The 25337-nt window shown below is 38.4% G+C and overlaps 1 protein-coding gene across 5 annotated transcripts; it reads left to right on the top strand.

The window, feature by feature from the left end:
- Positions 1-1996: 1996 nt before the first annotated feature.
- eml2 (EMAP like 2) lies at positions 1997-19773 on the top strand. Of its 5 annotated transcripts, none has more exons than XM_081700055.1 (22): positions 1997-2181; positions 4975-5160; positions 5476-5602; positions 6467-6571; positions 10312-10340; positions 11147-11307; positions 11564-11721; positions 12483-12552; positions 12776-12886; positions 13080-13175; positions 13690-13824; positions 13978-14077; positions 15517-15671; positions 16813-16938; positions 17069-17200; positions 17444-17511; positions 17822-17910; positions 18106-18203; positions 18300-18387; positions 18475-18570; positions 18870-19000; positions 19094-19773. In XM_081700055.1, the coding sequence occupies exons 1-22, from the start codon at positions 2112-2114 to the stop codon at positions 19217-19219; spliced, it is 2457 nt and encodes an 818-aa protein (XP_081556181.1). In that variant the 5' UTR covers positions 1997-2111; the 3' UTR covers positions 19220-19773. The 5 variants fall into 5 exon arrangements, with proteins under 5 accessions (XP_081556181.1, XP_026861611.2, XP_081556182.1 ...); XM_027005810.3 differs by having other exon boundaries at positions 2000-2181; positions 11147-11276; positions 11572-11721; XM_081700056.1 differs by lacking the exon at positions 1997-2181 and adding an exon at positions 3952-4050.
- Positions 19774-25337: the final 5564 nt, after the last annotated feature.

A 25337-nucleotide genomic window follows, 5' to 3' on the forward strand; every position in this document is an offset into this window, starting at 1 on the left:
TATTAATAATTAGAATGTTCAATAAATGTCCATCATGATCAGCACAAGAAATTAGCAATTACAATGCTGGAAGAATATAGAAAATAATTATTTTAGGCTACATGTGTTAAATGACATTAAGCATAGAAAGTAGATTAAAATGTATATAAATATAATGTAATATATAAAGTATGTTTTATGTTTAAAATGTAAATAATGTACAAGGATAATTAAGACCTTTTGTTACCTTGACTTAGCCTTTGAGTTACAAGATATAATGTAAATATGAAAGTATTACACTGTGTACTTTGGATAAATTAAATGGTTAATATTCTTATTTTATCTTATTTTAGGACTTATTCCAAAGGTAACCCAGCTTAAATAAAGAGGCTCAAACTATCAGCACTTCCGGATCACATGCTGCAGTTTGTTCTACCAAGGGGGAGGAACCATTCAGACTAATTTCCTTTAGAATGGTATACCTCTTGTCTTCACACAGGAGTCTTAGAAACACAGGCTTTAAGGTATGACTACTCCAAAGAGGGAGAGAGAGTCATAAAAGAAAGCTAATACAAGATAACATTTGCTATAAATAGCATACAATTATGTTTCACAGTTAACATACATACACAAACAAACAAACAAAAATTTTTTTTTAAATTACACTTGTTCCCATCAGAGAGATGAATCGAGAAACTTCAAGCATCAGCTCCAAGGATTTTGACAAACAAAGACAAATGTCAGGCATGTCAGAAAAGTCAATTTGGTACATGATTACTCATACTCAGAAGTGAGTAGACTGTTCATACTACAGTGGACTTTCCACTACACAAAGACATTACTGAGAGCATTAAATGTGATTATGACTCATGCTTGTGTATTGCACAAGCCTTTTGCATATACATGCTGTCACTTAAAATTAATGTTTAAAGCGGAGGGATTGATATTCTTTAGCTTCATTTAAGTTAGAAATGACTTAGTTTTTTTTTTTAATTCAGAAATTCTGGAATTACTATTTACCATGTGGAGTATATAGTTACAGATTTTAACATTCTTTCACAAACTTATACGACAGCTGGAGGCTTGTGCACAGCAGTGAATTTGAATACTTGTGCATCTGATTGTACATAGATTGGAGGAAATTAGAGATTTCCTCATTATTAGCACAGTAGGCTTTTGAAAATTGAAACACAGACATGCTCCGATTAAAGCCAGGAGCTGCAGGACTTCTTCCACCAAGACTAACTATGGATCATCTTCTTTCACCTGCAAATAGTGAACAGTTGCTTTAGTTAGGTCTAGTTTGAAACCATTAACAATACTGCTGAATACGTTCCCTTCTGATGTGGATAGCTTATAAAATATCCATCTACTATTTCTTCCCTGCAACCTCCTTTCCTTCCCACTCTCGATCTTTCGTCTTAATTAATTTAATTGATGTACCAATGTAATCGAATCGATTTAATTCAATATTATAGAAATGAGGGGGATTATTGAGTACTTTCTAACTCAAGACAAATAATTTTGTCTCAATAACTTTGTCTCCAAGAGAGTAACTTCTTGCTTTAGCCAGCACAACACTGCCGCCTAGTGTCAAGTACATTTCACAATTCCCTCATCAAAGACGAATCGCACTTTTCTTCTCTCTGTTAATTAAATGTAAATCTTCCTGCATTTATACACTTACCTTTCACGCACATGTCAACCATACTAGTATTTATAATAATAATAATTATTACAGGTTATTTTATAAATAATAAAACAATGTTGCCAAGTCTGTTCCCAGTTGTAAGGAGGAATTATCCGTGCATGGCAAACAGCTAATTAATCATATGTAGTGTTATCTCCAGGGGAACATGAATTTGACTATATCCATGTATCAGGAAATTCGCAGGTGTGAACACAATTAGGCAACTGCGAAAGGAAACGTGTCCTAACGTTTCATATGGGTGCACGATTCGTTGGTGAGGTTGTTGTCATAGTAACACAGAGCAGGTAGCAGCGAAGGCTGTTTAGAAAGGTGTTGAGGGTTCCCCCGGATGTTAAGAAAGTGGCAGACAGACGGAACCAAGACATTTGTTATTGCAAGGTAGAGGTTTGTCGATAACAGATTCTGAGAAAAAGCTAAAGAAATGTCGGAAAGAATAGCATCATGTGGCAACCTGTGTGATACAAGCTCCCTTCTACTACGGTATTACAACGGTAAGTTTGACGTCGACTGTCTTTTCGCTTTCATAATGAATGCACAAGATAGCGCCAGCTATTCTTTGTTCTTTGGGATTCAGATTCCATTTACACACATAGGTGCACAGGTACATAGCCTAACACTATATTACATGATAATATTTTTGGAATATTGACATACAGTATGTTGAGCCATGCTCAGACTATAAGACTTCTTGACACCATATAATAACCCGTTGTCAGTTACAGCACTAGTTCTTGTTTTATTTTAAATATGTTATAAATATAAATGTAAAAATATTATGTTGGGTAGCTAATTGCCAATGACTTCGTTTCACGAAAGGTATTTGCATATTATTGTTGCTTTTGGATCTGGTTGTTGTTGGTAGCCTGCCCGGTAACTAGAAAATAAAAGTCTCATTCCTGTTCCACCAGGTAACATGATTCTAATAATAATATGGCCAGATGTTTTGCCTAAATGATGAGTAACACCGTCAGCGTTAGATAAACTGATGATGTAATTTCTAAGTCACGTGACTTAGCATATAGCATACGTGACATAGGCCTACAAGCCCTTTTCTCTTGTCTGTGATTGGCTTTGTATATTGCCTGCTTCTGTTTAGATAGTAACTTCCCTTTTTTCTATTTACACAGTATTTATAACCTACAGTATTCCCTATCAAGTTATGAATGGCCTCTATGTGAGAATGGTATGTTGTCAGGCATGGAGGCTTGTAGAATATGGCCTACCCCTGAAATATTTATACATAAAAGCATGTCCTTCACAATATCAACAATGGCTCATTGGAGACATTTATTGTATCATTTCTTTTTAAAATAGCATTTTCATTTTAAGTAAGTTTCCAATGTACATTTGTTTCATTAAGAGGTTCCAAATATTTGCTAAATAAAATATTCCTTATTTCAGAGAAAAGGGTGTGGAAGTGAACATTATACTCAGTACTGTTTCACACTAGCATAAAACATCTTGACTGAGCTCTCAGGGTATGGTGTGTCTTTATGGCAAGATCCTTCATTTCAACTTCAATTCATCCTTAAGATGTTTTAAAAACAAAACTAAGAATCAACCAACCAAATAAACAAACTCCCTAACAATTAGAGATTTGTACAAATATGAATGTACTGATTTTAGTGGTACTTCTCAGGCTGTAAGTCTCCATTAAACTGAAGTATTAAGTATTGTTTCACTGTGACAGATGGTTTGGTTGAATGACAGATGGCTGGTCAATGAGATTTCTCACTGTAAAATGGTACTAAAGTGGGACTTTTTCAGATATGTTGACTGGCCATAGGAACAGTATTCTTTAGACACAGAATATTTCATATTTTGATACGTTAAGACTGGCATGAGATGTTGGGTTTTAACAGCTAGACAGCTAGATGCTTGGCATTCCCTCTTTAAACGTGAATGTTGAGAAGTGAAAACCAGTATCAGTGAATGGATCTGGGAGGTGTGACGTCACAATGCTGTATCGATGAAGGCTGCTGATCAGTACACTTCCTGGTAACACCCACTCACTGCATCAGGGAAGTTCTGGAAAGCAGCCAGGCCTCTCCACCTCTTGGGCAGCAACGGTTATATGCCTGCTGCATAAGCCATGACTGGAAGAGGAAGTGTCCCTTTACACCATACAGCACTCCTCTTTGCAGACGGCACGGAGAGGATTGATGGGGAGGGAGGGGTCGGGTAGAGGGAGTAAGGAGGGGAGGTCTGACCACAGCATCAGCAAGCCAGGGAAGGGAAGGAGGGCAAGAGAGAAAGCAGCAGCTAAAGCACACGCTAGAGAGAGGGAGCTAGTGGAACAGAGCACTACGGGTTGTCCATGACGGACTGACAGACAGCTCGAACCCTGACTGGCATGGCAGGTAGGAGAGGAAAGCAAGCCACCTCTCTATGAATATTTTAGCAAGCTGTGTTCACACCGAGCCTCCAGTTTCCTCCCGACCTCTTTTGTCCTCCTGCATCACCATCTCCTCTTCTCTGACCCTCCTCCCCTCCACCCTCTCACCTTGAATCCTCTCTATTCAGTTTCATTCTTTCAGTGGACATGCTTGCCACCTGCTGAAGATGCTTTGTATCTGTACTAATTGGGCGTTAGGTTTATTAGAGGGGCACGAGACATGCAGAGACAGCCAGAAGCTGAACTATAGCAACTGTGTATTCTCAGTAACAAAAGAAACATTGAGATTGATTTGTTTCGTTTTTTATTTCCCCAAACTGCAAAATTTGAAAGTAGATGAAATACATAGTTATAATGAAGAGGAATTATGTTGTGTGTTTTTAATTGCAGTTTATTTATTTATTTGAATCAGCCTCTTGTTGTGCTGGATGAATCAGCATTACTTTTGTTTCTGACTCTCCATTGTTAAAAACTATTGTTGACTTCCAGTAAGTGTGCCATAAACTAAATGTTAGTTTTCAAGCAATATTGAATTTGGATTGGCCACCATGTAATAGACATGGGGCCTAGTTAGCAGTATTTATTTATTACATTATTTGCACATTAACTTTGTTAAAAATGTGGTTTTGGGTAGACATTTACCACAGTGTTCATTGCTTTCAGTCTCATGTATAAGAATATAATTCCTAAATAATCACAACATATGTTTACATTTGTTCATATTTTGACAACATGGCCCTATACAAAGGCGTGTTTCTTCCGCTTTCCAGTTGCACAGATTAAATGGGTTCTTAGACAAAAGACAGCTTTCATTTGAAAGCATCTAGATGGCAGGTGAAAGGGACCAATTGTCTTAGTCTGTCTCCTGCTCCCTGTCTCTTCTGCTCAGATGATCATGTGTCTGCGGGGAGCGGGATGGAGATGGACGATCGTCTGTCCCACCTAGAGCAACGTGTCCAGTTGCAGGAGGATGAGATCCAACTGCTCAAGGCAGCTCTGGCTGACGTCCTGCGCCGGTTGGGCTGCTGCGAGGAGCTCACGCAGGCAAACAGCCGGAAAGGCGCGCCCACCAAAGGTCAGCCACCCACCGCCACACTTTCAGCCTCTAATAGGGGCTTATGGGTGTGGTCAGATCTGGTCTGCCAGCAACACAACGTGTTAGCAAGCGTTTTGTGTCAACTGGGGGAGCATTGGGATTTTTCATTTTTCTGAAGGTGATTAGTTACTGGTTAAGTAGTCCACTTGCTATATTTACAGGCTTCATTTGTCAGACTGCAGTTATTGCTACATCTGAAACTGTACTATGTGATATAGAAAAGGCTGAATCACCAGACGTGTTCATTTGCTTATCATGCCTGAGCTTCCTCTGTTGCTCCATTTCTGGTCATAGTTCGTCAAATTCTCCAAGCTCTTCCACCCAAGCCTTTGAGCAATGGCTACATTCAGCAGAAAAGGTTGGGGGGCTTCCCATCCTCCCCCTCCTCTCCTAAAAAGGAGGTGATAATGTCTATTAAAAGGTAAGAGACCTGTTCAAATGCCCTGAAATCAAACAAATTTTACTCTACATGCTATTGTTTTATAAACTGGGCCCTCCATTTCCATTCTGTGTAAAGTGTGCACTGAGAAGCTCATACAACTCTAACTGTTATGCTTAAGGAACAGGAAAAACTGATTTTAAAAAGTCTAAAAGCCAAGATATCAATGTTAGTCACTAGGAATATAATATTAGTTTGGTCTTCAATGCAGTCTTTAGTGCCTTTAAAATCTTGCATTTAAGTTTGCATTTATTTTTTTATGGTAATCACTTGGTTTTATTTGCTTTGACCTTTTAACAATTTTAGTATTTTTATTCTTATTTCTTGATTTACAGTTTTCTCTGTATTATCATTTTGTTAGCTCTTTCAGATGTAAAAGCTATATATAGTTTTTGCATTACATCAGTGGTGTTTTTTAATTGCCTCAAGGTGGCAGTACTGTGAAAGTGCTGGACAGGCCTATAGGCTCTCTAAGGACCTAAGGCCTATTGGACATGTAGATCTGATGTGTTTTATTATGCAAAGAAGGCAAACCTCTGCTTCCTCTTTCATAACTAAATAAATAGGTGTTCCTGCTTCAAATTCAAATCATTATGATGTCTTAGGTTGTGAATCTGTGAGCAACATTACAAACGACATAACAGTAAAAGGTTTTCTCATTTTGTAGGATGAAACTGTGATGTTTGTATCCCCTCCCAGCCCAACTGCTCTTTTTGTCCATTTTGTTGTACTTTGCTTTCATTCCTGCTCTCTTTTTCTACTGCTCTTACAACCTTCGAATTACAAATGTGCTCTTTTTCATGCCCTGTTTGTGGCTGGCCTCTGGTCTCTCTCCTCACATATCAGGAAAAGCATGTCCACAGAGCGTCTGTCCACAGTCAGGAAGGAGATTGCAGACTCACGCAGCAGAACCACCTCATCCAGCAGCTCCACCTGTTGCAAAAGAGACAGGTAGGCCTCACAGATTTCAGCTTCTGCTTTTTTTGCCATTATTGCTGCTAACAAGGATGAAAATGACAGTGCTGAGATGAATTCACTGTTTGTAGTTTCAGCGTGATGTTATTAGCATTAACTACAGTTTATTTTCCATAATAGAAAGAGGCAGATGGTATTGTTTGTATCTGTACTGGCCCAATATGAAAGAACAGGTTTTTTTTTGTTTTGTTAAGTAACCACATTTCCTTAAAAGTGAGGTGCCATTTTGACCACAAGAGTGCATACACAGCTGGCCTCTTTGCTGAAACTTCATTCTGACTCCAGTGTCCTGGAACTAGTACAAGTCACGATGGATAAAAATAGACCTGGCTCCCCCGTCCAGTTAGATGAAGAAGCCAGAGCTAAGATCATTAGTCCTGCACCTTTAAACTTGCATTATGTGCTTCTTTTTTATTGGTTTAGTCTAACATGTTTACTCATAGATGACTCCACTTGCTTCAGCAAAACATGCCTTTGTCAGTAAAGGTCAATAAAGTTTCAGCTTGCATATAGTGGAAAGGAAATAGATAACTGGTCTGTTAAGTGGTAACAACAATTCAGGCACCTATTACTTATAAAAGGTACACTGGATACTGAGACAGATGTAGCCAAAATACTGCCCTTCTGTTTTACTTACCAGTTGCCATGGGTCAGCTGAGCAGACAAAACCTTTTCAAAAATAGAGAATTATTCTCTATCTGAAGATACTGTAATTGCTTTTTGTTTACAGGTTCACAGCAGGCATTCCTGTTGTCATATTCACTTACACCCAATGTTGACCAAAAAAAGTGACATGGTTTGGTAACATAAAGCCTTGACTGGTGATCAGATTTCATAAACCAGCTCTACCATTATGTGGGCTTGGCAGGGAAAGAGATAACTATAACAACAAACAAATTTCCCAGAGCACCTGCAGATGGCTTGAGTAGCAGACAATGCAGTAGAATAACTCAGGTTTAAGGTGTCCTGTGATTAAGCTTTAAACAACACACAAACTTTGTGCAGTTGGTTGGCCGACACCCTTTCAGTAGTTTACTCCCACCACCAGTAAGGTTGTTATGTTACTGCACTGAAGTACTGGAGGGTGTGGTCAAATAGAAAGGGGTAGCAATGTAATGTGAGGAAGTGTGCTGCCATTGGCTGGAGAGGGTTCTACTCATTCTGTGCTTAAGTTCTCTCAAACAAGGAACTCGTCTGTTGCCTGTCGGTCTCTGTTTGCAAAGTCCTGCTAGTACTACTACATAAAAGCAAAACACAATGAAGAAATCACTCAGGTAAACAAATTATTTCTGTTTTGCATTAGACATTTTTCAAATTTCAAGTTACTCTCAAATAATAGCTTCTTGAAAATCTGTAGATTTTTGCTGTTGTGGTACACGATGTTAAAATAGGTTAAGGTTATTGGTTTCTTCATTTGTAATTGCTTAAATATGATCAAATATAATTGTAAAAGTTTACAAGTTGTAAAAGGTGAGGCTTTTGAAGCCAAACAGTGCCATAGCCAAAACAGTCCAACCCATTTCCAAACCAGTATAATCCACACTTCTTTACAAAGGGAGTTAACCATTTGTTTTTCATTTAAAGCAGCAGTAACGGATTCTCTTTGAATCTTTTTATACCATGAATTTTCACAGTTTGACAAAGACAGGGTCTTTCAGAAGCTTTATTTACTGAACACAACTCTACCTCATTTGAGAGCAAAAAATGTACCTTCATGTTCTGACACAACTTGTTTTAAGATAGTAAACATTTATTTTGAGCTTTTAAATGTGGTTGTTTACTATATGCCACTGCCTGTTTGGTCTTGCATTCAGTGTTTTGTCTTTGTCCTAACTTTAATTTAGAAAATTAAATGCAGGAGCTTCTCATTTAGTGGTTGTAACATCCTTGTCTGCAGCTGATAAATTGTTTTACTGCATCGAGTAATTTTGTGACTTGTTTTGGTATGTTTCAGTCCTCAGGGAAAAAGTGCACATTACTACATTACCATCTTGCCTTGGTTATTAGTATTGGGAGGCACATGTAGAAAGCTGCTTGCATATGCTGCATGATGGCCAGTGGACACCATACTGGACTGCTGACATGGCACTGTGTGCAGAGTAATTGCCCACCCACCCTGTTTTCTTTTTATCCACATGCATTAAGTGTAATGACATCATTGACCTACTACACAACACACTCCGTGGCTGCAAATTAGAGTTTGCATTCTTCTAGAAAGAGCAGACTCAAGACTAAAGTGTTTGAACTTGTTTGGCTCCTTTCAGTTAGAGCAAATGTTGTCTTTTTGAAAAAACAGCTTTGCTGTTATATCCTTTACTATCTTGTTGGACAAAAGTTAATATTGTTGTAGATCTGTCTAATCTTGATCTTCTGGTACTGCAGAAATATTGCTAAACTATTGTGCACTATTCTCATTGTATAAGAGAACTGCATGAGACTGTGACGTTACATATTACAAGGCATATATAGTTATTCCCAGACAGAGAATGTTAGCATCCTCATAATAACAAAAGGAATCAGATGTGCATATTCTTTGTTGTGAGGTGAAGCCCATTTTATAAGAAGATATGCCTTTACTCGAGTAATTTTTCCCTAAAGTTTAGAAAATTATGATATTCCCAATTCTTTTCTGCCAGTTGTGTGCTATAATCTGAAAGTAAACCTGCAAACCATTTTTCTGTATGGTCAATTGATGAGAAATTTGCATTTAAATTGATTCTTCACTATGTCATCTGTCTTCTGCTGATACTGAAATGCATTATATGCAGACCAGTTTACTGTTCCATACAGAAGTATCTTACTGCGGTATCATGCTGCCAAATCTGTGTCTTACATTAGTCATGCAGTATACTGTGAATGGGTTTGGATGGTGGCTTGTCTGGGGCCTGTTTTGACTGAAGCTTTACCTGAATTCAATTCTTTTAAATAGCCCTGCATTTGGGAACCCACAGGGCTGCAGTTGCTCCATTGTTAGAGTTTTTCTGTGTCACCACTCACAGCCTAGATTTGTTTTCATTTCAGGGCACATCTTCCCTTGCTCCATCAGCAAACTCATTTTTCTTTTTCTTTTTTTTTAATCATAAGACACCTGGTATTCGGCAAAGTTAATTTTAGAGAACTTTCTTTTGAAATGATATAATAATAAAATCTCCTGCACAATAATAATGGCTAACTTCTTTTATTGTGAGGCTGATTCAATGGCCCCTACTGCTTCTAGTGTGATTTTTAGTTATGTAAAGCTGCCTGGCAGTCAAACTTTTCTTATGACTTTTTGACTGACAAAGCAAAGAACTGTAGGATATTGCCTATAATGTCAAACATGCAGACACACACACACACAATTTTTAGCATATTATCATTATTTTGTGTTTGTCTGTCTGTCTGTCTGTCTGTCTGTCTGTGTACAAGACAAGCTTCCAAAGCACATGCATGCTACTTCTTAATTTCCCAATAGACCTGCACATTATCATATATATATATATTGTTGGTGAATGTCAAAGGCAGATCTCACTGACCCTTTCGCCCTTATCGTGCCTCACCATCTACCTAGCACATTGGCACATGAATGGAGCCTGGTAGAAGCAGGATCAGCAAAAGATGAGCCTGCTAAATTATTCAGCCCACCGTAAAATACTGTTGACGAGCTAAATTAAAAATGTATATGTATGATCTACAACATGTAATTCTAATAAGCTTTCTTTCTTGCTTTCTTTCAGTAAAACCAAAGAGTGTACTTTCAATACTGGTAAGTCTGTGGACAGTAGGTGTGTTGTTCCACCTTGAATCTGTACAGTGGGGGTGGTCAGACCAGTCCTAGCCATGAGGTCTTTCATATATTGACACTATTGTCAATGCCTTACACAAATAGCAATAGGAGTCAAATGTACCGTGGCTAAACTGCCAGAGCCCGGTCTAGAAACTAGTGGTTAGTGCACCTGCCTGCCTCTTCGTGTGCTAGTGCCCTTACAATGTGAAAACAGCGTTTCACGTTAATGAGTCAGTAATGACACCTCAGAACTTATTTTCCAATAATTTTAAGCAAGTTTTGTGTTATCATTTGACTGCTAACTGGCACGAACATGCAAAATAAATGAATGTAGAATATTTGGCATGGAAAAATAAAAGAAAGTCAGTTAGGAAATCATCACTGCTAAGAGGTAATCATCCCTTGTATGTGACTCTTATTAGTCCATTATAGAGATCCTCTTGTACCAGAGTGCTGTTTTATATGACCACGGCAAAGAGTAATCCTCAGCTTGACAGAACAGCTGAAGTCATTTGTAAACCAAGCTAACTGGGTGACATTATTATGCAGAATTCAAATGAGAGCCATGGTATGAAATAATGCTGATTGAGACAGACATGTAGGATAATGCTCAATTAGTACCTGGTAAAATGTACTCTGTATATAGTTCAAAATATATTTGTATTCAGTGTCAAAATACATTATTTTGGGTTCATTACATGACTTCTGCCAGCAATGGTTTGACAGATTTCACTGAGGAGGGGTAAACTGATCACACTGTGGCTTATGTGTCTTCTGCTGAACAGAGGATGGGTATGTGAGGATGTTTCTGCGGGGCCGCCCAGTCACCATGCACATTCCTGACAAACGGAGGGACAGCTACAGCCTTGACCAGAAGGTGGCGCTGCCGGAGCGCAAGCTCAAACTCCAGTGGGTGTATCCTTCATGCATCGTGGAAAGCTGCATTGTGTGTGATTTTTAAGGTTCTGTAGTGGGCCTAAAGTTCCATAAATATCTTTTAAGACATTCTCTCTTCAACATGGTTTTTATTCCTATTTTGTTCATTTCAAGCTGTTTGCTGCCCACTTTATGTGCATCCTTTAGTGTTCCCCTCTTTGGCGATGTATGCTAAATAGAATTGCATCAGTGTTTAATGACTTGAATGCTTGCATGGTTTACTCTTGGTTCCTAGCAACCATTTGTCTTCATGTTCTTTAACCCAGTCAATTAGGTTTGGTTACAGGGGTCGGGACTGCCGCTCTAACCTCTACCTGCTGCCCACTGGAGAGATCGTTTACTTCAATGCTTCCGTAGTGGTGCTGTATAGCGTGGAGGAACAGCAGCAGAGGCACTACTTGGGCCACAACGATGACGTCAAGTGGTAACAGCCTGCTCCACCTGCAGGGGCCACTCTTCATAGCAACACAAAGATAACATAACATAAACTGAGTTTTAATTAGTAAATTATGAAACTGTTCATTCAGTTTGTAATCTGTTATGGTAGGGGATTTATTTTCAAAAGCAGACACAAAATCATTTCCACCTTTTCTTTTTTAAACATTTAATCAAACTTCTTGACAATCTAAGGTTCTGTATTTAATGTACATGTTATCTATGTATCCCAAAAGGGAAGAAGTGAATATGGTCTTGCACCTCATTTGCCTTCACAAGAACCAGTCCTGCTTTCCCCCCATCACTCCTGACGTCCTTCAATAAGACCTTATCTATTAGATAATCTAATCCTATGCTATATTCAAATAGACTCAAACGGAAGCCTTGACTGTTGTATATTGAAGCCAGTGTCTGTTGTGAATAAAGCCTCAGTAGGATTATGTAATGCAAATCTGAGGCTTATCTGCCTAGTACAGCGTAATGATTATTATCTAGTGTTCATGTTCTACATGTGTGTTTAAAGTCAATTTTACAGCAGAAATTCTTTATTTGCTTACAAACTTCTCATGTTTTCTGGATCATTCCCACTGTTTGTTGAAATTTCTTAATGGGTTTATTTGAAAAAGTGGAACAAAAAACATTTCCAGTGGCCCTGGGTTAGTCTGCATCAGGGGACTGATTTGGATCCCCTAGAGAGAGGGCACAAATCTCAGCTGCTTGGCCCTGACCATGACAATATTCTCTTTATAGTTTGGCCATCCACCCAGACATGGTCACTATAGCGACAGGACAAGTCGCCGGAACATCCAAAGATGGCAAGGTAAGGCCTGTGTTTACACTCACTTATGAAGCAATGGTCTTTGTGTGCTCAGCAGAAAAATAAATCTATTCTTAGTATAAAAAACCCACAGAAGCATATTTGAGTAAATAGCAGGCTGATATTTTATCCATGAAAATAAAGTATTTGAATAAAGCTTCAGCAGAATGAATGCATTTGGATATGTGTATTCACTTGCTTATTTATTCATACCCTCTTCCATAAGCTGCTGCCACCGCACGTTCGAGTGTGGGACTCCGTGAGTCTGAACACACTTCATGTTATCGGGATGGGTGTGTTTGACCGCGCTGTTACCTGTGTAGCGTTCTCCAAGTCGGTATGTTGGATTTGAAGAATTCACTCATTGCTAAAGTGTAAGAGAGTTGCAAATCGGTATTGTAAATATGACTTGAGTTGTATTATGAAAGGTATGGGGGAGGTGTGCAAACTGAATGCGTTCTGAAGATTGTTTGTCGATCGAATGCAGGAATGTGAATGGATAAATGGTTAAATTCTCTCCACATGTACAGAACGGTGGTGCCCACATGTGTGCAGTTGATGATGCAAATGACCACATCCTGTCTGTATGGGACTGGCAGAAAGAGAAGCAGCTTGCCGATGTGAAGGTGAGTTCATCTGGTTGACAGCATTGCTGTTTGGAGAGAGAGAAGAATAGAGTCCTATCTACCTCAAATCAGTGGTCCCGAACCATTACTGGTAATATGCAAGAAAAATAATAGTAAAAGGTGAGAGAACACATGATGTTGGCTGTATGTTGGCTGAACTGGGAAGTAATAAATGCAAAGTTGCTGCTGCTTTGAGCTACACTGAGTGCTGCGGTTTGTGGCAAGCGTAATACAGCAGGCCATTTACCAGCACTGCCAAGACGTGACATTGCAGAAACAAGTGCTTTTATGCACCTTTGGTGCATTTTACTAGGCAAATAGAATTGGATTTTAAACTAGTTTGCTTATGAGTCCACAACTTGACCAAAAAATGGAGTGCTTCATTACTTTTGGTTTGTATTAAGAGACTACACTTAGATTAGGTGGAATCAGAAAGCCTTTTAGAATTACTTCCTCCTGATTTAAAATTCGAGAATTGTTAAATGTTCTATTACGTGTCCTCTCCACCATACAGTGCTCCAATGATTCCGTGCTGGGGGCGGTCTTCCACCCCATGGAGGCCAACCTGATTGTCACCTGCGGGAAGTCCCACCTCAATTTCTGGACTATAGAGGGGAACACTTTAACCAAGCGCCAAGGACTATTTGAGGTGTGTGGGATTCTCATCCTTTGAAAATATATTTTCCAGAAGAACACTAGTAATGAGTTTCTTCTGAAAAGTTCTGTTGGTTTTTTTAAGCAGGTCTATATGTGTTCAGTGGAGATATATTCAGACCACTCTTGTTTCTCTTGTGTTTTTCAGAAACATGAGAAACCTAAGTATGTGCTGTGTGTCGCCTTTGCTGAGAACGGAGATGCAATAACAGGGGACTCCAGTGGAAATATCTATATCTGGGCTAAAGGTTAGGGAGTTTTTAATGAACTTTTGTTAGCTTTACAGGCGTAGCTGTATACAGTTGAGAACATTAATGTGATGAATATAGTTCATAGCTCTTCAAAGTTCACTTTTCCGTCAAAGAATCCAGATACTAAGGGAAAACAAAACTAAGGGCAGTACAGAGGTATTGAGAAAAGACAAAGAAATGAAGAAAATACAGGGGGTTGTTTAAGACATTAAATATCATTAAATAAAATCATGTTCACAGTAAATAGTTTTAAATGGATTTTTGCAGGCCATGATAATAGCAATAGGGGTTGGACCACGGTTGTTGTACCACGCTGATGTGAAGGATTCCCACAGTGGCTTTGTAGAGGGCTCTGGGAGGCAGATTAGTTTCTTTGAATCCAAGAGAGCATAATCTGCCCTTTTCTGTGGGTGTTAAGGATGGCCTTGATTCTCTCATCCTGTATTGTTCAGGGCAGCAAAGACAACTGCACGTGTTTCTTAGGTTACCCCCATCTGTCATTTACGGTTGCCTGTTAGGTTTTTATGTGATGTGGGAGAACTAGCTAGCAGGTAAAATCAGTAACTAAATTAAGATAAAATTGGGTAAAAAGAGAGCCTCTAATACATTTTCCTCATCTCAACCTTATTCAGGAATGCATTATTTAATCCCAAATGGATCTTTTTTAAAAATCCCTATATGAACTGGATCCAGATATCTAACATGATTGTTTTATTTTATTTTTTTTTAAACTAATCCATGGCAATACATGCTCATAACGCAAAATGTTGTCATCTCTTGTTAGTCATGGACACCTGATTTTCAGTTAGCCTGATTCTCTATGCATTATTGTCACTACTGCTAGTGCTTTAACTTGCAGCTGAAGGCCAAATTGTTCTTAGAAATGTTGAAAAATTAAATTCTGGCCAAATTCAGTTATTGGTAAGACTCAGACTTTTGGACCCTAAAACAAGTTCCTGGTACTTGAAGCTGATGGCCTACTTCTTGACAGACCTGCCATTATAAAGGAAAAAATAGTCGGTCTGCTGATCATTATATGATAGTGTTGGTGCTGGGCACGGGTGGGTGGAGAGGCAGTACAGGAAGGGGTTGAGCACACTGCCCCGAGGGGCTACAGTGTGGGTGGTGATGGACCAGGAAGTAAACTTCCCAGTTTTAATGTTCTGAGATCAATTTGTCAGGAAGTTCTGGATTTAATCGCAAAGTGTTTACTCTGCTTTAGGTATGCAGAGTTTGGTGAACAGTCAGTCTGCAATGATGTATTATTAGGTTCACTTGCATGGAGAAAATAGTAAATTTAAAAAAATCAAACGGCCAGTAAAAATTCCTCAGTTCATGCAAAAGAAGACCATAATCAAACAAATCAGATTTAAATGTCATGTGCTATCATGTCCTTCCTTATGAAGCATGATTTGATAGTGAGGTTTGATGGACAGGTGGTAACAGAATCAGCCAGGTGGTGGCAGGAGCCCACGAAGGCGGGATCTTCTCCGTGTGTGTGCTGAAGGATGGGACACTGGTGTCTGGTGGAGGGAAAGACCGCAAGGTGGTGCTGTGGGATCACGAATACCACAAACGGAGTGAGATAGAGGTAAGGATGTAGAAAGAAAAACAATATACACATTTCCAGGTCAAAGAGCTCCTTTTACAAGAGACAGCTGTCTTGTGTGAATTAAATGAACTAATTTGTTCATGTTGCATATGAAAAGATTTCTTCAAACTGGTGTCAATTACATTTATATTCCAGCTATTACATTTCTCTTGTTTACAGATTTTATTCTGTCACACATTTTCGGTCCCCATATAAAAAATATTGGCCTGAAGGTTTTCTTTCTAGGCTCAGAATAAATTTAATCTTTACAGTAAATTGTGGTCTTTACGTTCATCAACTGAAATTCTTAAATATGGTATAAAGACTTAAGAGGAATCCTGATGTATAAAAATGAACTGTGTTAAAGCCATGCTGTGATTTAAAGTAAATTGTAATATAGCCTAACTTTATTGCCTATAAATATTTATTCTTAAAGACAGTTGCTTATAGATCCCACAAGAGTGTTCTTGTCCTTTCATGACCGAATATGAAGATTTTCCATCGAAACAATGCAAGTGTAAACAAAGCCATTGGAGACTTAAAATACTGGTTCATCTGACTGCAAACTGACCCTTATATTTAGTGCTCTGTCTATAAATTTGAAGGGGGTGGTTTGTTTCCCACTCTCTTGTAGTTAATGTAGTGACAGGGTCATTTTTGTTGTTCTAAAAAAAGGCTTTATTCAAAGGGAAGTGTTCCAGAATTGGTGGTAGAGTCAGATGAGGGTGTGAATTCGAAGGATGCCTTTGAAGAAGGCAGGTTTCATTTCAGGTCTCCTTGTGCATTTAACCTTTTGTTAATTATATTAACAAATGTCAGCCACTACATCTAAGACCACACAGAAGGGCATTCAAGCATAGCCCTGCAAATGCCTGATTCAGTAGCTTCTGTTTTTTATCAACCAGATTTATGTGGTCTATGAGGTTTCAGGAAAAGTACATTCAGCGCTAACTTTCATCCTTACCCTACAAGTAATTTAAAGCTTGATTTAAGACAATGCCTTATGTTAAAAGTGTTTGTTTTTTTTAGAGGTCTGGCCCAGAAAACTACATCTAATGGGCTTTGGGCTCAGATGTAAAAACTTTGAATTAGTGAGACTCCTTCCAGACAGAAAACCTGCTATGTTATCACCCTTTATAAGGTTCCTGAAGCCTTTGGCCCTGTGCGCACACTAGCCGAGGGGAGACAAGAGGAATTATTTGTGGGGACAACTAGAAACGTCATCCTGCAAGGGTCATTCTCCGGTGCTCTAACTCCCATTGTTCAGGTACAAATGAAATAAAAAGAAAACCTCAAAGAATGTTGTGTGAATTGCTATACTTCTAATAATATCTTTAAAAATCTGTTTGTCATTATTTGTAACCTGTTCTTTGTTTGTTTTTGTGCTCTCCTGGCAGGGGCACACAGATGAGCTCTGGGGCTTGGATGTACACCCCAACACTGAACAGTTTGTCACTTGTGGCCAAGACAAACAGGTCCACCTTTGGGATGCAGCCTCCCATCAACCTTTGTGGAACAAGGCCATTGAGGTTTATGCCTTTATCATTCTTATACACAAAATATGTTTCAGAGACCCATGATGGCCTATAATTTGGCTGTATTTTTATGTACTTGACAAATTACAGTTACTTTCTGGTACCTGACTACTTTGGAAAGGCTAGCCCTATGAGTTTACCTTCTCATGCAGTGGAATGTCAATGTATAAATATATAAAATTATATAAAATATATAAAAATATACCAACCTCTGTGTTGATATTATGTGGCCTCTAGGACCCTAGCCGTTCTGTTGGCTTCCACCCTAGTGGCAGTGTGCTGGCTGTGGGCACCATGACTGGAAGGTATGACTGCATATGGGGGTTTCAAGATGTGGTCAAAACAACATGCATGATCACAATGTAATTTTACTGAAAAAACAAATTAAAAAAATTTAAAAACACCACCAACAAAAATTTTCTTAGCTAAGATTGAAGAAATAACATCCATATCTGCTACATGCTGTTTTGTTTAGCTATTAGTGTAAAAGAACTTGGATCTTAATTTTTGTTTGGATTCCTTAATCTTAATCACTGTTACCTGTTGTTGAATATTTTTTAAAGTCTAATTTAATAACTGGTATGTGAAAATCTTCTACCTTTGTTAATTCTATAGGTGGATAGTGTTGGACACTGACACCAGGGACCTTCTTTCTATGCATACAGATGGCAGTGAAATCATCTCCATTGTCAAGTATTCTCCAGGTCAGCAGAATTTCCATGACCTGGGTGTTAGTTAACAATGAACATCTATTGCACAAAGACTGAATTTAGATCAGTGCATTAATACAAAGAAATGAAGACAGACAAAGCTCCTATTTTACATTTCCACTGATATTCAAATGTATGTGTGCTGCTCATGTTACATGTGGTACTCAACATCAGTGCCTTCTGTCATAGATGGAGCATACCTATCTGTGGGTTCCCATGACAACTTTGTTTACATCTATGCCGTGACTGAGAATGGGAAGAAATATAGCCGTGTAGGCAAATGCACTGTGAGTCATTTTTTACATCATGTTTTAGAAGATTGTATCTTCTATGGCAGGTTTTCCATCTGTTTTGTCTTCACCACTTCGTATCTCTCTACACAGGGACATTCCAGTTTTGTCACCCATCTAGACTGGTCTACTGACAGCCAGTATATTGTCACCAACTCAGGGGACTATGAGATCTTGTTCTGTAAGTTGCTTTGTCAGTGTGACTTTGTTATAAGGTAATACAGATAAAATTTTCATTTTTTAAATCTGAACGATCTCTGTTTTGAAGGGGAAGCTTCCACAGGGAAACATATTACAAGCATGGAGGTAGTACGCAACCTAGAATGGGCCACTTCCACTTGTGTATTAGGTATCAATGTCTTTGGTAAGTAAAATCTCAGCAAATGCTCACACAGTAATCAAACATAACCCCTTTACATTTGTTTAAAATCCTAATTTGGATAAAGTTGTTCAGCACAGACCCCCATGTTATGCATTAATGTGTAAAATTCAGGATTAGATAAAAAAAAATCCAACCCTATCCTTCACTAGTTATCTGCATTCATTTGGTTTGTCTACTTGGGTATCCTCCTCGTCATATGATATTTAAACCCTCTGTATTTGAGGTTGAGCTGAGACCAAGGTTGTGTTGTGAAAATATTTTTCGTTGCCTCATGTTGCTAGGCATCTGGCCAGACGGTGCGGACGGCACAGACATCAATGCTGTTTGCAGGTCAAATGACCGTGGAGTGCTGGCTATGGGTGATGATTTCGGCAAAGTGCACTTGTTCTCCAATCCCTGTTCCCAGCCGAGGGTGAGCTTCCTGCACTTGTCTTTGCAAACACATTAACACATGTTGTAGAAATTTATTTCTGTCTGTAAAATGCACTCTTTTCCACCCGTTCAGGCACCCAGCCACGTTTATGGTGGGCACAGCAGCCATGTGACCAACGTTGCCTTTCTCCACAATGACAGTCACCTCATCTCTACTGGAGGCAAGGATACCAGCATCCTTCAATGGGCGCTCCTCTGAGCTACTCCTGTACAACCCTCGCTGCTTATTTACTGTAACCTCCTGCACACTAGAGGGCAGCACTGCTGTGCATACCCTGCACTGCTACTGTCCTGTTGGTCTATAATCTGCTGTATCACTGTATGTTTTAACACGAGTGACCTTACGTGCTGGTCTGGCACCAGTCTTCCCCCCCCCCCCCCCTTTCTTTTTTTCTTAACTAATTGTGTGAATAAGTGAAAGTGGGGACATTGATTCAATTTACTAGCAGCCCTTTGCCTGAAATATCTTGTGCATCATGCAAATGCACCACTGAAGGGATCTGGGGTGAAGGAGAAGAAGCATGCCCTAACTGTTCAGCCTGTTTATTTCAAATCTATTTCAAGAGTTCTAACCTCCTGTTTGCATAAAGAAAAAGCCCATAAAGAAAAATATATTATGCAGTCACTGACTGTACATGTGATTTGGAAAGTAAATGGTAATGTTCTGGCACTTAGCTTTTCATGCATAACTAGAAATGAACTTAAGATGTGCTTTGCTTTCATTTTGTTAATAAAGTTTCTACTGTATTCACATTATGTTTAAGCAGCCATTCAAATGTCAGTGGGACATTTCTGCGATTATGTATGTCACATAACCTTTTTTTTTTGCTGGCTGTAAGGTTTAAAGAATATGAAGAGTATGAAGAGTATGTGGAGGTTTAGTTTGAGCTATCAGTATATCATGTGATGCCAGAAAAATCTATGAATATTAATGGAGCAGTATACATGGCATACTGCCTACTTCCATAAACCCAGGCAGCTACTGTAATCTCTGAGGGTGCTATCTCTGTAGTGAGCTTTTGGGATTGATTGAGCATTGTCTCCAGTATTTACTGCCAACATATAAAGGAAGCTAGAAAGGTCATATAGTAAGTCTGAACAACAAACATCCACCCTCAGATTTCCACTAAAAATACCCTCCCTGTTGTTTTCATATGGGTTCCCAAAATATTGTTTAAAAAGCATGTAAATAGGCATGTCCCAGAGTTTACAGGTACACAACTTCATATTTACTCACATTCACAATTGCCACTCAAATTCCTCCTATTCAGGTCCATTTTTAAAAGTTGTCAAAAAGTTCCTAAAGTTGTCAGATATTTAACAATGGAGGAATTAGGAATCCAGGGACATCTTCTTGTTCGCTTCCTTCTGGGCAGGCAAGTGCCAACCACATTTTGTCTCCTATCTGAGCAGTCCTATCCCAAGTTAGTTGGGAAGTGTAACTGTTAAAATGAAAACTATTCAAAATTAATGGCAGCCTCTGTAAATCTTGTGAAAATGCCTAACAAAATGTTTCAAAAATGTGGTCTTACTGATGTGTACAGGTTCCTCGCAAAAAACCAAAAAAAACCAAAACATACAATAGTTTAAACACTGACAAGCAGGTAGATGGTGTAGTGCTTTTAATCTTCATAGAGGAAGGGAATGTCTCTGCTAATTGGTTGCTGAGCAACAGTATGGTAAATGCTGGCTTCTCGAAGCTCTAGTTTGTGGAAGCGCTAATTTTATCTCCAGCTTCTGACTAGAGAGCAAATCATGTATGCTTTTTTGGGGGACACGAAAAACCTTTTTTTTCATCCACCTTCAACAAACATTTAATAAGTGGAATTAGCTAGATGGTGCTTTCTTAACAGCTGGGTGGATCAGCCACCTATGGAAGTGCTTTTTAGGCAAAAATTAAACAAAAGACATCTCAAAATAGACCTGCTTTTAAGTCATTCAAAGGAAGACCCATCACTCTAATCATAGTCCTTGCTCAAGTTTCTTTATCCATTTCTCTTCCACTTTCTCTTTTCAAACAGAATGGAATGAAGTTATAAGAAGCCATGCCACAAGGCAGTCTCTGTTTTGCGAGACGTTGTTGTCATCCCGTCTTTTGTCCCTGTCTTTCTGATGTGAAATAAATACAGTAAAAAACAAAAAAAGAAAAAGACATTTTAAATCCTCTTCTTTTCAGATTTTTCTTATTTCTGTTTACTGTACATGTCAGCAAGACATTTTTTCCAAGTGTTAATGCAGAATTCTATTTATTGGGACACATAATTTATCTGTCTTGAATTTCTTAACCATAACAAATTAATGCTTCTCCTTACACTCAGTTTTTATGCATTTTTGCAATTGCCATTTGATTCAGTGGCACTCAAACTAAAAGGAAGCTAATGTAATTACATCAGTAATGGATTCAGTGCAGTAAAGCCCTCCTCAGGTTTCACTGATCCAATGGAGGGTACTGTGTTCTGTACAAGTGGACTGAATAAATCTTGTGAAGGTAGGTTTAAAAAGGTAAGTTCCTGCAGCCTACTTAGACCAAGCCCCAAACTTCCAGACTCTCATTTCTCAATCTTCTAACTACACACATCTCCTACACCTGTTTTTACCTATTCCTCCAATTACTGAACAGTTATAGCAATCACTAAATAATGTTCCTTGAGATTAATAACTAAATAATAAGCCTAAATTTAAAGTGTAATCCCCTTAGTAACCCACTTGTCATATGAGCCATTTACAATTCAAGTGTGAATGGAGACTCTAAATTACAAACAAAAACAAACAAAAGAAAGGGGTGGACATTTGTTGATTTTTGGTCATGCATAAAAATGTATATATTATGAGTGTCAATATTATGGTTATGTTACATTCATATCCTTCAGTACATTGTAATATTGTAATAACATGGCATAATGAAACTTCCCGTTGAGATTAATACTACATTGGTACATTCAGCTCAGTCATATGATTGCATTCATCTGGTTAAACCTTATGATATGGTGAGTGAGCGATGCACATAACCTATTATAGTTCATGCCTATATCCTTTGACCAAACAAGAATATTTGACTATATTCTGTTTTTAATTGTAATCCTGTTTTTTTATCCTCCCAGACTCCAGTGTGTAACAACACTAATTTTTTTTTTTCTGATCTCCATTATCCTCAGATTTGAAAAAACACAATAAGCAAAGCCATGCATTAGCAAAGCTGTACAGTGTGCGTGCAGGCCAGCATCAACAGGGAAGTTGATCTTCCATCTTTAAGAGAATGTGTTCAGACTGTTAAATGCCATCTTCAAATGGGTTTGTGTCAGTGGCGTCTTTTGGGTCAGGAACAAAACAAAACACAAAAACAAAAGAAACTGTACATTAACTGTAATGTAGTTCCAGAAGATTAAGCTAAGCATTTCAGTGCAAAGAACAACAGGCTTTTCTACACCCCACCCCTCCAACATACACATATGCACTAATGCTAATATCAGTATTGGTAACTTTTTTATGGTTTTGCTATGGTATCTCAAGAGACCTACATCTATGAAGTACAAAGGGCATTTTGGGCAAACGCCTACACAGGGCTTAAGTGCCTAGATGCCTGAGTGCAGAAATAACACAAACCTGATAAGAACAACATTTTAGCAACATTCACTGAGATTTGTTTTACTTGTACACTTTCAACAAAAAAGGTAGAAATGTTTGCCCTGCTCATGCTTAGACCAGCTCTCTACATACATTAAATCCCATTTGGTCCACTGGCTTTCCAGTGCAAATAGAATCATTATGACTTTGTCACATAGATACTAGACCTACTTTCCCTGATTTAGAAGACGTTTGAATCAATCTCCAACTGAAAACAAAAATCAATCCCATTCTGGGTTATTCATAAATTGTTCACAGGGTCCCCTCCAGTAAACATTTCAGATACTTTATAGGCCAGACACTGGCATAGATAATGACATAATTGGATTTTTTGCACTGGTGCTCTGGGGCAGAACATTAGTGCTGATGTATATCATGTTACAGGGGCTTCATGGGGGCTGAATTTCAGGTGAGAGAGTGCTGAGGATTCACGCGCAAATCAGGAATAGATTAGTCTATAAATCAGGGAAATTGAACAAGAACTGTTCGCAACTAAGCTGGCTCACACATCTCTGCTGTCCTCCTCTTGACCATAGCTATAAGTGTGTGTGTGGGTGTGCATATGTGCATTTGGTTAAACCAGTTTAGCCTTTAAAATTGTGAAGGTTTTAATTAATCAAATTCCTTTTACATCTAAGGTAAAAAAAGATAACATGAAAAGTTGCTTTTGAGACCCCTGCTTTTTTATTTTAAAGCAAGATCTGGGCTGTTAACCTTGCTAAAATGACAAATTAAGTAAATTCATCTGACATTTCCCTCAACCTCACTTTGACAAAGTGGGATAGATATTTGTATAAGCTTTATCTGGCTAAATTTCAGCATTTTAATATGTTAGCTGGTAAAAGACAAACATGTAAGATGAACAGCTGTTTGTTGTGCAGCTGATCCCTGAGCACAGAGTAGCAGGGATTGGCTACAGAGAGCACCTTCTTGCATCTTCCTTGGATTACATGAGGTTATTTCTGTGCATGGGCCACAGAGAAAAACTGTTATATCAACACTCTTAAAGGCTCTGTATAAACAACATTACTATAAACTATATGTGTGACTACTGCTGAAGAAATAAGAGGACAATTATGTATCCTCATAAAAACTCTTGATGATCGACATTTGAAAGAAACTGTTATAACCATTCATGATGTCTTTTGTGCCTTCCTCTGTGCATCCCTGATCTCTACCCAGTGCTAATTCTGTGGGCTGATCTCCTTAGAGATTTAATTGGCAGTGTTTATCCTGCTTGTTTATGCGGTACATTTGACACATTACATTTATCACAGCCATAGGTGTACCTGCTGCTGGTTACTCGTAGCTGGTGGAGCCTGGGGGAATGATGTCTTCAGCCCAGGTGAATACAGCTCATACAAACATACACACTGCACAGTAAACAATGAATAGTCTGACAAGGATTTTTTATAAGCTCTAATGAATAATACTCAAAAATGTAAGATAAACAAATGAAAGATAACATATATAGAAATAGATAACAAATGTGTGTACAGTACATTTGTGACATAATAATAATAATAATAATAATAATAATAATAATAATAATAATAATAAGAAGAAGAAGAAGAAGAAGAAGAAGAAGAAGAAGAAGAAGAAGAAGTCTGATTTATAAAGCAGCTTTTACAAACCCAAGGATGTTTTACAATGGGAGAAAAAAAATGAGAAAATGGAAAGAAATGAAGGAGGATAAAGAGAGGTGAACAGGAAGGCTTAAAGCTGAGATTTGAAGTAAAATGATGATTAGCAGTTACAGAGAGATTGGGCTACAGCAGTCTAAAGTTTGGGAGCAGCGACACCAAAGGTTCTCCCACCCATGGTTGAATGTCTAGTTTGGGGGACAGGCCTTAAGTCGGAAGATCTAAGTGTATGAGAGGGACAGTATGGGAGAATAAGTTCAAAAAGCTAGATAAAAGACAGACCTTGTAGAGTTTTGAAAGTTAGAAGCAGAATTTTATACATTGTCAGGGATGACAGTGAGCCAGTGCAGTTGTTGAAAGAAAGGTACAATATGTGCAGTGCACTTGGTAGATGTGAGAATTCTAGGTGCTGAGTTTTGGCTGTACTAGAGACAGGTGATCAATTTGACAGAAAGGCCATAGAAGATAAAATTGCAGTAATCGATACAGGAAAAAATGAAGGCATTTATCAGAATTCTGGAGTCATTATCACTGCACATGGGGCCTAGGTGTGTAATGTTACACAGATGATAAAAAGCAGTTTTTGTTACTGACTAAATGTGAGCCTCAAAGGTGATCGAGGAGTCAAAAAGACAGCCAGGGTTTTTAAAGGATACATGAGAATTAAGACTAAAAAAGAAAAGCTGTATAATTTTAGATACCGAAAGTTGCATCCTCAGCATGCAGCCTTCCAATACTAAGCATGTCTGAATGAAGGGGTTGGGAGCATGTTCTTTCAAACTAGTATTTTTAGCACAAAAATAGTTCATAAAAATTATTATGACTAGCACATGAGGCATCATCTAGAAAGAGTCTGTATATACCATAAATCATACAAATAATTCTTTATTTATAGTTTCATGGTTATGTGATCAGAATATTGTGAGCCTTTTATTTCTTCTGTTAAGAGGCTTTCTGAATATACTACTATCTTCTAATATTTACTAAAAGAGAGTGGTGCAATACAAAGGGAAGAGCGCATGCTAATGAGGTTTCTAGACCCTGGGGAGA

This window comes from Electrophorus electricus, chromosome 17 (genome assembly GCF_041902795.1).
Source record: "Electrophorus electricus isolate QZ-2024a chromosome 17, ASM4190279v1, whole genome shotgun sequence".
Lineage (NCBI taxonomy): Eukaryota > Metazoa > Chordata > Actinopteri > Gymnotiformes > Gymnotidae > Electrophorus > Electrophorus electricus.